The sequence below is a fragment of the Uloborus diversus genome, unplaced genomic scaffold (assembly GCF_026930045.1).
Source record: "Uloborus diversus isolate 005 unplaced genomic scaffold, Udiv.v.3.1 scaffold_910, whole genome shotgun sequence".
Taxonomy (NCBI): Eukaryota; Metazoa; Arthropoda; class Arachnida; order Araneae; family Uloboridae; genus Uloborus; species Uloborus diversus.
Genome location: NW_026559133.1, coordinates 5,802 through 19,144, shown reverse-complemented (window position 1 = coordinate 19,144; position 13,343 = coordinate 5,802). Strand labels below are relative to the sequence as shown.

The 13,343-nt window shown below is 34.7% G+C and overlaps 1 protein-coding gene across 1 annotated transcript; it reads right to left on the bottom strand.

Moving 5' to 3' along the window:
* Positions 1 to 465: 465 nt before the first annotated feature.
* Positions 466 to 12,532, bottom strand: LOC129234014 (speckle-type POZ protein-like). Its single transcript, XM_054867918.1, has 3 exons — positions 10,396 to 12,532; positions 6,024 to 6,578; positions 466 to 1,881 (listed from the first exon to the last, which is right to left on the bottom strand). The coding sequence occupies exons 1-3, from the start codon at positions 10,955 to 10,957 to the stop codon at positions 1,703 to 1,705; spliced, it is 1,296 nt and encodes a 431-aa protein (XP_054723893.1). The 5' UTR covers positions 10,958 to 12,532; the 3' UTR covers positions 466 to 1,702.
* Positions 12,533 to 13,343: the final 811 nt, after the last annotated feature.

The following is a 13,343-nucleotide window of genomic DNA, read 5'->3' as shown; positions in this document are numbered from 1 at the left end:
CAGTCGTGAAATGAGGGGCATATTTCGAAATTTTTCAAAATTAAAAGCCAAAAAACGATAGTTTATGCCTTCTCTTTTGTCTGGTGAAGGGGTTGATGACCCTTTTTGAAATTCCTTCTGGGAGCCCCCCCCCCCCCCCCCACATTCCTTGAGCCCCCCTCCGTGGGTGCGCCACTGTTCCAATGTCATCAAACCTTCCCAGGTCACAGAAAAGCGTGATTAGTTGAAACCTAATTTTTGATTTATAGTTTTAGTGCTTAAAATTCAAAAATACACAGCATTTCATTTTTTCTGTGTTATCCTTTCTTTTTAGTGGACTCATTATGCTGAAGCAGCATCTATAAAAATATATATTAATAATTAATAAATGTTCTGTAAGCTGCATAGTCTTTTAACTCTTCATATTGTTTCTTTAATAAAGTTATTTTCAGTAGTGTGAAAAAAAAAAAAACTATAGATCACAAAGAAAGAACTGCATTTTTTTTTTTTTATTGATTTTAATATAACTAAAACTAAAAAACACGACCAAACTTATATAAGGGAATCTGATAAAGTATATGCGATATTCATGTGAGAACAAATAAAAAAAATCGTTGTTTTTCCTGAAAATAATAAGGCATCAATAATCCGAAGAGATGATATTATGATGAAATTTACCCGTCCACCAACTATCTGGGTTTGAAGGTTCATACTGAGCAGTGTCTTCACAGTCGTTTCTGTTACATTAGACCAATTTATTTGCGTTGATTTTTTACAAACCTTGTATTTACTACTTTATTAGTTACATAGAAAATCTATTTTATCATCACTACTTTTAAGAGCAAATTAAAAAAATAGAAACAATAAACATCGTAATTATTTCTTGTAGCCTTGTAATTAAAAAGACGATTAAATGCATGGTATTTTTAAGCACATTCGGTACAGAAAGGTCTAGAAAAACATCAGGACTTAAAATTGAAAAAGGTTGATATAAAATTGGAGGTGGTATAAACACTATTTCTATACCATCTCAATTCTCAGGATGGTATAGAACTATATTTAAACACAGGTGATGAGTTCATACAATGACATATACGAATATACACATGACGCTAGAAGATGCTACCTAGAACAAATAAAAAGTAATGGAACATTTATTGCCATCTAGTGAAAATAAAGGGAGTTATAGATTTGCTGTGTAAAGTATTGGTGACCTTCCAACCTCCCCTAATAATTCATTTTATTCAATTTTGAATATGGTGATGCTTTAAAGTACCCTCGTTAAATAAAAGGTTAAAATGCATTTCAATGGACGGTAAATCAGAATTGCAGCTGTGAGCATGTATTCCGATTCGGCATTTGTACTATTTGGGGGAAGAAACATACTTTCTTTGGCCCATTACTGCGCAATTTAAATTCACCTAATAAGCAAAATCCACTTGTTACAATCTGCTTCTATATCTATGATATTAAAGAATTTGTTCTTTAATATCTTGTTTTCTACTATATCGTAATGTTTTGACTTTTAAGTGTGTTCACATGTGCCAGAGGCATGTTCACAAAAAAAAAGTTTACAAGTGTCTCGTCTTTTTAGACATCGTTCACAAATTATTTCACACTGGTAGGGTTGAAGGGGTTCTTGAATTTGTGACAGTTTGTGAGAAGAAGGGAGGGGGGGTAACAATAAAACTCACATCACGCATTTGTCATAAAAAATTAAGAATCAGATACAAAAAGAAGCAAAATAACAAAATAAATAGACAAAAATCAGATAAGTGAGAAAGATACAAATGCGCCGAAAGGATGTGGATCTCGTGACTGCGTTAGAGTCTTTGGAATTTCTTGGAGGAGGTCTTGTAGCATCAGAGTTTTCCGAGCTTGCTGCGGGTTTATTTTCTTCGCCTGGGAAATAAAAGGATTGGGGATTATTATATCATTTACAACACCAAATATACATTGAGTGGTTAAATTATTTTGACCAATTGATACTTATACGCAGATCAGAGTTGTTGCAAATGGAGGGTTTAAACATGCAGGACAAGTGAAGAATTAAGTGTACTCGTTAGTGAACAAATGGTCAAAAATAAAAAAAGAGTCTCAGCTCAGTTTGAACGTGGAATGATAGCAGGCATGGGAAACATCGAAACTAGTATTAACTAAACGGTTGCAGTTGGGAATTGTTCGATGGTGAAAGTCATAATTTATTTTGAGAGTGGGCTACCAAGCAACAAACATCAAGCTGGTAGAGGTTCCAGATTTAAAGAAAATGTTAAGACAACTATCTAAAAACTAAATTAACTTTATTTGGATTCTACATACGAAAGGGCTTCCAAATTGCCCTTGCTATTCGAACTGCCACGAGACGACCAACATCAACAAAAATCAAGCTATCGAATGCCACGAATCCACGATACATGAACAGCAAGACATCTAACTAAATTGAGCCGATAGGTGGGAAATTTGCATATCGAAAAGCGCCCTCTTGCGCACAGGTATACTCGAGGATTTTTATGGAGATTTTCCACAAGATTACAATATGATAGGAAACTTGCCAGAGTAGTCCACTACACGACTGAGACGTCACTCTAATAGAAGAGCAACAGTCCATTTGCAAAGAAATCTAATCAAAAAGTATAATTAAGGTTCTTTGAACGAGTTGTTCGCAGCACATTGTATAGGCGATGAAAGCCGAAGACCTCTACTGTCTGCTTTGAAAAAGCTTCCAGTTCACAAAAAAAAAAAAACACCTTTTGGACATTATATGATTGGAACAGGGTCAGGTGGTCCGACAAATTTCCGTTTGTGCCATGAACCGTTGAACCATGAAGATGTCAGGGCCCAGTTATGAAGAAAACAGCACGACAGCAAGGAGCCAGGAAGTGGAAGTAATATAGTTAGGGAGATATTTTTTGGAATCGTATTGGACCTTAGATTCATGTAGAACAACGCCCATTATGCTTAGAGGGTATTAAAGTGTTTTTGCAGGTCAAGTAAATCTTTATGTTAATAGTGCGGAGATTAATATTAGCACGAAAATGCTCTCTGTAATGAAGCTGGAATAGTTCAGATCTATTCGAAGAACATGAGAGAAACTTGAACTGCACAGTCATCTGATCTTAGTTCAATTGAGAATCTGTTGGATGAGATCAAAATAGCTGCATAGAAAGCAGCACCTTTGTTTTTACATTTTCAAAAAGTTAGTAACAATAGATAAAACACTTAAGCAAGCTGCACAACTATAAAGTTATTGCAAAATAAAGTTATGTTTTTACATGTTCTACCCCATGTTCTTACCCATTTTTTAAAATAATTTTGTGTAATTTTTAACATGATTAGTATCGCAAATTTTCTTTACTGCACATTTATTGTTTTTGGAAGTAAACACCTCTTCTCCCTTCAGCTCAAAGTTTGTGTGTTAATATGTGTGTCTGTCTATGAATTATTATTAATATTATTATTATTTGTTATAATTATCAATATCCTCAGTGGATTGATGAACAAGGAAATATATTTTCTGTATTATCATCGTTTGAAAGAAGCTTTGTTATTTTATGTTTTATGTTTCACCTGCCTGAAACTTTTTCGGTTTCACTTAAAATCTGTTGACGTCCTTAAAAGCTTGAGCTACGCAGATTTGCAAAAGGCAATGCGAAAACTTTTCCAACTTTCTCAAACATCTCTTCTTTGTTTACACTTCGGAAACCTGGGTAATAAAAATCGTAAGTTTATGACTTGTTTTCACTCCCGCAACAGTGCACCTTGTCTAGATAAGTGTCTCTTTTCATGCATTTTTTTTTGTACTAATCTTATATAATAATGCTGCTGAAATACTTTCTAAAATCTTCATCTATAATTTGCAGTTTTTTTTACTAATCTTATATAATAATGCTACTGAAATATTTTCTAAAGTCTTCATATATAGTTAGTTAAACTTTTTTATATAACTTTACGTTTATGACTTGTTTTTTTCACCACAACAGATGTTGACCTTCTAATTGCATCTTGTCCAGATGAATTTCTTTCTTCCTGCATTTTCTTCCTGATCATATGTATTAATATGCTGCCAGAATATTTCTTAAAATCATCATGCATAGTTGACTTTATTTACTCTGGTTAATTGGCTTAATATTATTAAGGGTACCTTTGGACCATGTTGGTTGATTTTGCAAAACTTCATAATTCTTAACAAATTCGACTCAAAAGCAACTGTAGAAGGCCCTATGCTCAACTTTGGTAATACGGTTACAATCAGGAGTTAGGGTCTAACTGAATTTTGGGTAAATGAATCAGATTCAGAAGTAGAAGATTTTAAAACTCTAAGAGTCGGAGTCTGATATGGTCATTTTCCGTCCGAGTACCCAATCAGCCATGGGAGTGGAGTCGGAGAAGGAATTGGGCTAGTTTTGGAATAAACTTGGAGTCGAATGCTAATAAGATCCCTGGAGTCGGTCATTTCTCCTCCAAATCCACAGCCATGGTTTTATTAAAGATTTTCAATTTTTTTATTTCACACAATAAGTTGGAAGATTACACACTACACAGCCCATTCTTATTGTCCAATAACTACAAAGTTACTGTTTGGAAATTTGCTCTTGAATAGTTTCGTCTCTTACGTTGTAGTATTCTATGCAATGTAAGAAATGACATAAATTTCGCGATTAAATTGAACAAAAGTGGAGAGAGTTTAAAAATGTTTTTAAAAACTTTTTTAAATTTTTGCGTTTAGAAATGCGCTACTTTTATAATACTAATTTATTTACCTCATATTTCTTTCATGGTTGAAAATGAGCCCAAGTCATAGGATGATTTTGAGTTAGGTTAATCATTGACTTCTCATATTTTTAGAAGTAATATTTCTAAATTCCGGATAGCTAAACTAGGGCCCAGAGGGGGTGGCGGATGTTCATGCTCAAACCACTTTGCATCAACACATATTGCCATTCCTAATTCTGCAGAACACGTAATGATTAATATGACATCCTCCCCCCTCCCCACTCCTCCCATCCCCCGATTCTGGTATCGCTTTTCTTTAGTTTTAGGCCAGTTTATATTGTGCCACCACATGTTGGGTTTTATAACACAATATTTAAATAATACAGTGAAATCCCGATTCAACGAGCACCAATACAACAAAATATAATTTCAGCGAAAAAAAATTTTAGTCCCGATTTTAACATACATTGCTTGAATTTCATTGCAACGAAATTCCTGCTACAACGAACAAAAATTTACAGTCCTTGAAAGGTCGTTGCAACGAGATTTCACTTTAGCATGGCAGTCAAAAATAAAAATATTGTAGATAAAAATTACCCTGAATGGCTGCATTCTATTTGATTTACTTAAAAAGTTCACTTTATTACTAACACATTTTTTATGAATATTTAACTAACACGAGACACACATCAAACCCACGGAAAGTCAAAACACATCTCTTTGAAATCCGCCGATGCTGATTTAATGCTATTAACTCAGGTGATACGAAATGAAAAATGTATATTAGTATTATTGAAAATATCTGCAGTCTTTTTACACAGTAATTGATACAAAGCCCTCTGTCCCACCCAAAAAAAATGAACATGAACAGGCCAAAAAACTCCTCCATTCCTAATGAAACATATCGATGCTCTAGTTCAAGACTGAGAAATCTTAAAAATTGCTGTTTTGTGAAAAGAAAACATTGTGTGTGTGTGTGATTTCCCTAGCTGTAGTGCAGGAAATGTGCCGCAGAAAAGGAAGTTAGAGAGTGAACAAACTGGAATTGAACATACATCAGTGTAGAACTGCTGAAGCAATGAATTACTTTACACTCGCATCCTAAAACGAAACTTCAAAATCACTTTTAAAAGATACCTACGTACTGATCAGATCAGCGATATATTAGTTTTCAAGAGCCCCTTTTTCTTTCAATATCCTGCAGAATATAATTGATGTCCACATGCGAATGCACGTATAATAGTGCATTTGATTATCGAGATAATCAAACACCCTGCATGTTTTCTCTTAATGACAAGTTTTTAATGATTTTTTTAAAGTTTTGAACTTACCAGTTTTATGCTCGCGAACGAATGACCTCAGCAGTGTCAGGGCAAGATCAGGGCACTCTACTTCAAAATACGACCACTCTTTGGACTCCACGACTTCAGCCGCATGCTTGTGCAAGAAACGTTTAGCCAGCAAAGACAAATCCTCCAGGTTGTATTTTTCAGAAAGTGTGATGACGTCGCAGACGTTTGCCACAGACAAATTTTTCTTCATGTACCTCTTGCACATCACTTTTAATTCCTCTATAGCAAATTTTTCTGCAGCAGCGAAAAGTCTGGACACGTTATCACTAGACAATTCCTTAACTTTTCCAGTATAAATGTAGAAAAGCAAATTCCTAAGGGTTTCAGAATCAACATCGTCAATGACATGTGTGCAAGGGTTGTTTTGTTTGAATATGTCACTGAAGACTTCGGATCTTGCACCAAGTATAGCTCTGTGAGCTGATATTTCTTCCTTGCTCGATCGCAAAGTAACATCAGAATAGTCTCCTGTAATGTACAGATTTTCATAGTCTCTGCATAAAGCATCCAAACAGTAAGACATATGTTCGCCATCTGAAATTAAAAAAAAAAAAATTATATCGATGTATCCCAATCAATTTGTTTCTTAATTAGCATGAATAAGTTGCGATTGCGACTCAAATAATCATCGACCTTACACTGTAAAAAAATGCCGAAACGTTACTGGTTATTTCCGTGGAACGTCTCGGGATTTCACACGTTTTTACCTATTTCCCCGTAAAAACAAGTATCTTCACAAAAAAGTTTCCTGAATCGCTACAAGTTGCACGCGTGCATACTTTTCACTGCTGTGGAAAATATTTTTAGCAATCAGTTTAAAGATTGAATGAGCGTGTTTATTAAGTGTATCGGCCTAAGGTTGCCTACGGTCTGTCCAGATTGACTAAGCTCCCAATGAGAGCGAAAATGTCAATGGATAGCTACAGATTTGCAAGGCAGGAATTGCAGGCAAGAGATATGCTTGGCTCCTTCCTGCATAGCTTTGGCCGTGGTCGCTCTGATTTTTATGGAGCCTTCTTGGTAAATTAGGAAGGTTCTAATCAATTACAGTAAACCTAATTAAATTTTCTAGAAGATTCTAGAGACATGACTGACTTTAACAGGACAGATTTCGTACGCCTTCAAAGTTTCAAGGTTAATTTCAGAAAGGTTACTGACTTTTAGCGGAAAGCATTCCTGGTTTTTACAAGCTATGTTACTGGCAGAACTTGGGCACATCAGCTGCCCATTATTTTCCAGGAACGTTTCTGAATCGTTTTCACAGTGTATTTTACCTTCCCCAGCTTAAATTACATATCTATGTGTAAGCAATTTTTAAATGCATATATGTACTAGATCTTGCAGTTTGGACTGGAGAAGTTCAAATTATATAATATATCGTTTGATATGAAATCCTGAGCTACGACACCTTCCCTCTGAGAGATGGACCATCAGAATGGACTAGTCCAGTGGTCCCCAACCTACTGCCCGCGGCTATATATGACCCGCGAAGCTGATCCATGTGGACCGTTAGGAACGTTCGTTCAACATTACGAACCGAAAACTAGTTCCGGAAATTTCCTCTTCTTCATTCGATTTACAGAATAACTGCTGTACTTTTTACAGTGAAATTGTCAAAAATTGGTTTGTAAAAGGCAGATGGAAATTTCTCATTGATGATATAAGCATGCAGGGGAAACCCGATGGGAGGCCACTCTGACCTCCCGAAGATTTCTTTATTCGGCAGATTTTGTCTGACGATTCGGCAAATTTGGGGGTAATATTGCAATTTTTAATGTAACTTTTCATTAGATGTTCTTATGTGTGCATTATCGAGTTTTAACATTCCGCAAAATTTTGAGTTCCTTCTCGGTAAATCGAGAATTTCTGTCCTTCCAAAAGGCTTAGTTCGGTGCACCCCTGTAAGCTTGTACAAATGATAATAGCAATTTTCCCTCCCAAATTTACCTTTTATTTGGCATGTTATCTGGTAGAAAAAAATCAAATACACATTTAAATTTCATGTGCTCTGTCCCACAAGAATCCAGGGCGGTCATTCCAAGCTCGTCAGCTTGCGAGATCGAGATTTTCGCTCACGTGATCGGTTGTGACGTAGAAATGTCGCAAAGTAGCATTTTAATCTACTCGAACTTAGCTTGCGGCTAGGTTCCAAGATCTCGATCTCGCAAGCTGAAGAGCTTGGAATGACCGCCCAGGTGTTGCCCTTGGTTAAAAAAACCCATTGGGTACAATTGGACTAGTCTAATATTTTGCTAGTACGAAACGATTCTCACTGACGTAGCAGCTATTTCAGTCAGACATTCAAAGATATTTTGTATAAGGTAACTTCTCAAAAAGAATTATATTTGTTTTTAACTAAAATAACTGTTATTTTTGCTAAGAACAATATTTTTTTCACAAGTTATAGTTATGTATTTTAAGGTTTTGGTGTATGTGAGCTCTATTCAATGACATGATCTCAGGGAAAGTTTAGTCATTGAATTGCCCTGAAATCGAAACATAATAGTCTGTGTGAGTTGTTCTTCTCACTTAGGTAATCAGGAGAAATGGACCATGTATAAACAAGAGAAACTTACTGTAAATTCTCCCAAAACTTACCTTTTTTGATGAACAGAACTCAAAACACGAAGGGTTGTTACTGTTATTTTTTCAGAAAATGTTGATAAACTATACTAGATAACGTTTTTCTACACGCGAGGAATGGACCCAAGATAATCTATAAAATGCTACTAAAGTCTTTGAAGAAAATAATATACGGTTGTCAATCAAGCTTCAAAACTTGTAGCATTTCCAAAACAACGTTAAAGGACTACTTTACCAAGAGTTCTTCGGGTCCTTCATCAATATTGGGAATTGAAAGGAAAACAAAATTGATTTTATGCAAATAAACTGCACCGTGTAGAAACTCTTAAAGTATATGATATGGAATACGAACTAGCAGAAAAAACAGAATATACTTGATGCTTTCAAAATAGAAAAAATCTAGTTGGGACTGTTTACAATAACTCCTTGCTCGAAATCCTACTTTCTAAATTAGGAGAGCAGTGAAAAACTAAATTGTAAGCTATTCCGTTTGTTTTTAATGTAATTAGAGTAGACTCATTGGAATTTAATATACGTGCAGGCAAATGCAATGTTTATTGCGGCCAATCTCATTTGGCCCATCACGCGCAGAATCTTCTGGGCGAGATAAATCACACATAAAAGTTTTTTGATATCATAAACGACATTTGTTTAAAGAAATTAACTTCTGCATTAGGATGTTTATAAAAGGATTTTTTAGGAAGGTGCCAAGACTCTTAAGAAAGAGGTTTAATGTAACAGGCCCTTGTTACTAAAAGCTGTTGCTATGGCTTAAAATCGATAGCGCCAAACTTTCCTGTTTCAATTTATGTCATTGAACAAACAGCACATTATGGCTATCCGGGTAAAGTAATTTTTAGCAGTGGAATGAATTACACCGAATAGGTGTCCCCAAATCCGGCATTAATCAGTGCCGGATTTGGGGGAAGCCTTGCTCCGGGAGGCAATATTTGTGGGACAGATAATTCATCTTATTTCTGTGTTTTCGTTCAATTTCGACATGAAAACTAGAAGGATAATTTCAAAGGCTGCAATTTCAAGTTTTTTGCCTCGGGTAGTTAAAAATAAAGATTCTGTAATGGCTTTTGAGATGAGGTACTGTCTGACCATCGATTACATGGAAAGGCTAATATCCGATTTATTATCGGAAATGGACGTATCTATTAGTTTATAGGGGTATTAATTGGTTTGTTACAGATGTGCACTTATGCCTCTCTATTGTTTAGCCTTAGTTTTGTAAAAATGAAACTTGGCAGCAACCTACTGCCTAATGAAACTCAGCAACATTTTTTCAATCTAAAGTATATTCGATCTACATTCGCACGGCCAAATTTAATTGATTTATTTATTCACAACAAAGTTTTGAGCTTACCATTTTGCTTTTACGATCCTGAATGAAATGAAAATATTTTCTTTTCCTTTTGTTTCCATGGTAACTATTTTTATTTTCCCTTATTTTATTTTAGAGAATGCAATAAATGAATAAGGCACTAGTGACATTATAAAAAGCATGCATCAAAATCCCATCGTCATTTTCCCTTCTCCCCTGCTAAATTCGTTCAAATGGAATAGTCTTTGCTTGGCTCATTGCCAAATTACATACAATCCGTGGTCAAACACTATATGGAGCATAAACTGCGCGAAAAACGTGGTGTCACAATGCTTATGAAAGTAGCTTTGGCCTCATATAGTTGACACTCGTCACCAAGATAAGCAAAAGGGAACAGCAAAAGAAAAGAAAGGAGACTAACGGAGAGGAATATCTTACCTTGGATGTCATCTAGAGCTTCTTCATCGGTATGGGCATCTTTAATGTTGCAATAAACGGCAAGGTTGTCATTCACCAGTATGTCCATTATATTGCTTCCTATGACATCTTCAAGTTCCAGAGTTGTGCGAACCCCTAGAGGGGTTGCATCTTGGAACTTAAGCTCTACCTTACGCTCTCCAACAATTTCGTGAAATTTGTCTCTAAATCCGATTGTCAAGCTCAACTTGTGAACTGGCACCGAAGAGGACATCCGGCTCACATACAAAAGAACCTTGCCTTCTGCATCGTGAGTTTTCAAACTATTGGGACAAACTTGTACTGTCCAGGTTGCGTTCGAAAAGCTGAAAGATGGACTTTTAAAAATAATGTTTGGTATTTTGCACACTTTGGAGAAATTTCTTAAAGTCATCACAACTGTCGCTTGAAATTTGGATGTGCTGATTACGTAAATGCAGTCTTGTGCTTCAATCCCACTTTCAAGATTCATTTTGAAAATATTTTCGAGGAAACAAGTATTAATGGAAGTATTACTGATGGCGATGTTGTGCAGAACTTTCATAAAGTATTCGTTTGTAAAAGTTGCAAACTAATTCTTCACACACAATAATTCATAAATACACGAAAAAACCTAATTTTCGCTTAATCGCCAACATTAAAGCTATTTGAAATATTTATTCATAAAAAAATATTGAATTCAATATGTGGCTGGATGATTACATGTAAGCAGTTTTCACACTTTTGATTAAAAATTGATTTTGAAATAATGACTAGAGAAACAGCTAACAAATTTGAACTAATTAGTTCATAAGTTTTGAATTTTTAGTAATGAAGAAAAGTTGATTCCTAGTTGCGGAAATGTTTAAATTAAGTAAGAGGTTTTTTGATGATATTTGCTAAGAGATATACCACGACTTTTCAATTAAATACTACATATGCAATTGGTTTAATTGTTTTTTTGTTCTTTTATTTTGAGTTACGATTTTTCGACTTTCATCCGAAATCAATTTAAAATGCATGCATTACGTTTTGACAGCTGATAATTTAATAAGAATTTTTCAATAATTTTCCGCTATTACATGTTTCTAAGCGGGAAAGCATACGAAATAACTATTCAAATTTTTCTATTTCTTAAACACCTTCACAAATTTTGCGTTTGACAAAGTATGCACTAGTTCCTGGTAAACAAACTAATGTAAAATTAATCCAGAGAATAAAAAATTATACAACAGCACGCATTCTGCAACTTAAGATTTGATTTGTATTTGACACCAGTCTTTGATAAATCCTCAATATATGTTTTTAGAATAAGGCTTAATATACTTTAATTAAACATCTGCTTTTGACAAATACGCTTGAAATAATAATTGCTTACCTGGCGATAGAAAATAGCAAAAAATTTAGGGCAAAACTTTTAAAGTTTGATTTCAATTCTTATAAAAATTTATCAAACGATATTCAGCAAATGAATTTCATTGTTTTCAACAAACAATGTGTTCCTTCGAATTAAAGAGCACTCCAGTTAGAACCATCACGTGATGAGGAAGAAATATACTCCAGCGAGAGAAAAAATTTTATGCCTGTTTCTTGTTTAGAAGTTTCACGTTCGCGCTGCTTAGCAAACTAATTAGATTTTTTAATCAACACGAGTAAAACTTGTTCATTTGTCTTCAATATTTAAAACAAACCTTATGAAAAGTCCGTTTGGCAAACATTAAAACGATCTTGCTATCAAACTCTAGCTTCAAACAATTAGAGCTATATCACTTTCACGTCTAGGTTGCTTAGCAACTAATTATTTATTTTTTCTTAACACACGTAAAACTTGTCCCTCGGTCTTCAGTCTTTGTAACAAAGCTTATGATAAATCCTATTCGTAGTCATTAAAACGATCTTCCTGTGAAACTCTAGCTTCAAACAATTAGAGCTATATCACTTTCACGTCTATGCTGCTTAGCAACTAATTATTTATTTTTTCTTAACACACGTAAAACTTGTCCCTCGGTCGTCCCTCGGTCTTCAGTCTTTGTAACAAAGCTTATGATAAAGCCTATTAGTAGTCATTAATAAAACGATCTTCCTGTCAAACTCCAGCTTCAAACATTTAGAGCTAAATCACATCCTACTAAAACTGTGCGCCGTGATTTTTTAAGAACAGCATTTCACAGGGTGCAACAACATTCGTACTAACGTCACGGGATTGAGTTAGTGTGCTCAGCTGTTGATTTCACAACTACATTTTCGTCCGGAAAAGCTGAAGTTGCTTAGGATGAGAAAAGAAATGCGTAGTATCATATCGCAGCCCCAATTTTACACAGAGCCAAGCTAAAAATTGTTACAGTTGAACTCTCTTAATACGATCACGTTTAATACGAAATCACGGGTAAAGCGAACATTTTGTTTTTTAAGTTTGGTTTGCTATCTAAATACATTGAAAATTTCACGCATTATACGTAAATTAAATTGAAAGTCTCGGCTAAGACGAATAAAAATTTCTGACCTCTTTACTAAAAATGTTCGTGGTTGAATACTGTAATTTTCTTTTTCAGAAATTATTCATCATTTTGTTCGGTAGTAGAAGTCTCATTGTGCAAAGAGAAGAAAATATTAAATATTTTATATGGAAAATAAAGTCCGAACATTTGTTTACCTGTATTCCCCTATTCTGCGATTGTCGATTATCATTTTGAGTTTTCAAGATTTTCGAAAAACATTCATTTATAAGAAATGAGTGATTAATTTTCTGAATATAATAATTAGTAGTAATGGTTTTTAAATATAGGTAATCATTTCTTTGCTTTTTCACAGTATCACTTATTCACGGTTGTTACGAATGACGGCAAATACGAACAAATTCGTGAATTTTTGACATTTCGTATTAACGAGGTTCAACTGTATTTTGAGAAAAACTCATTACAAGGGGTATTTTCCTATCCGCGAATCAGAAA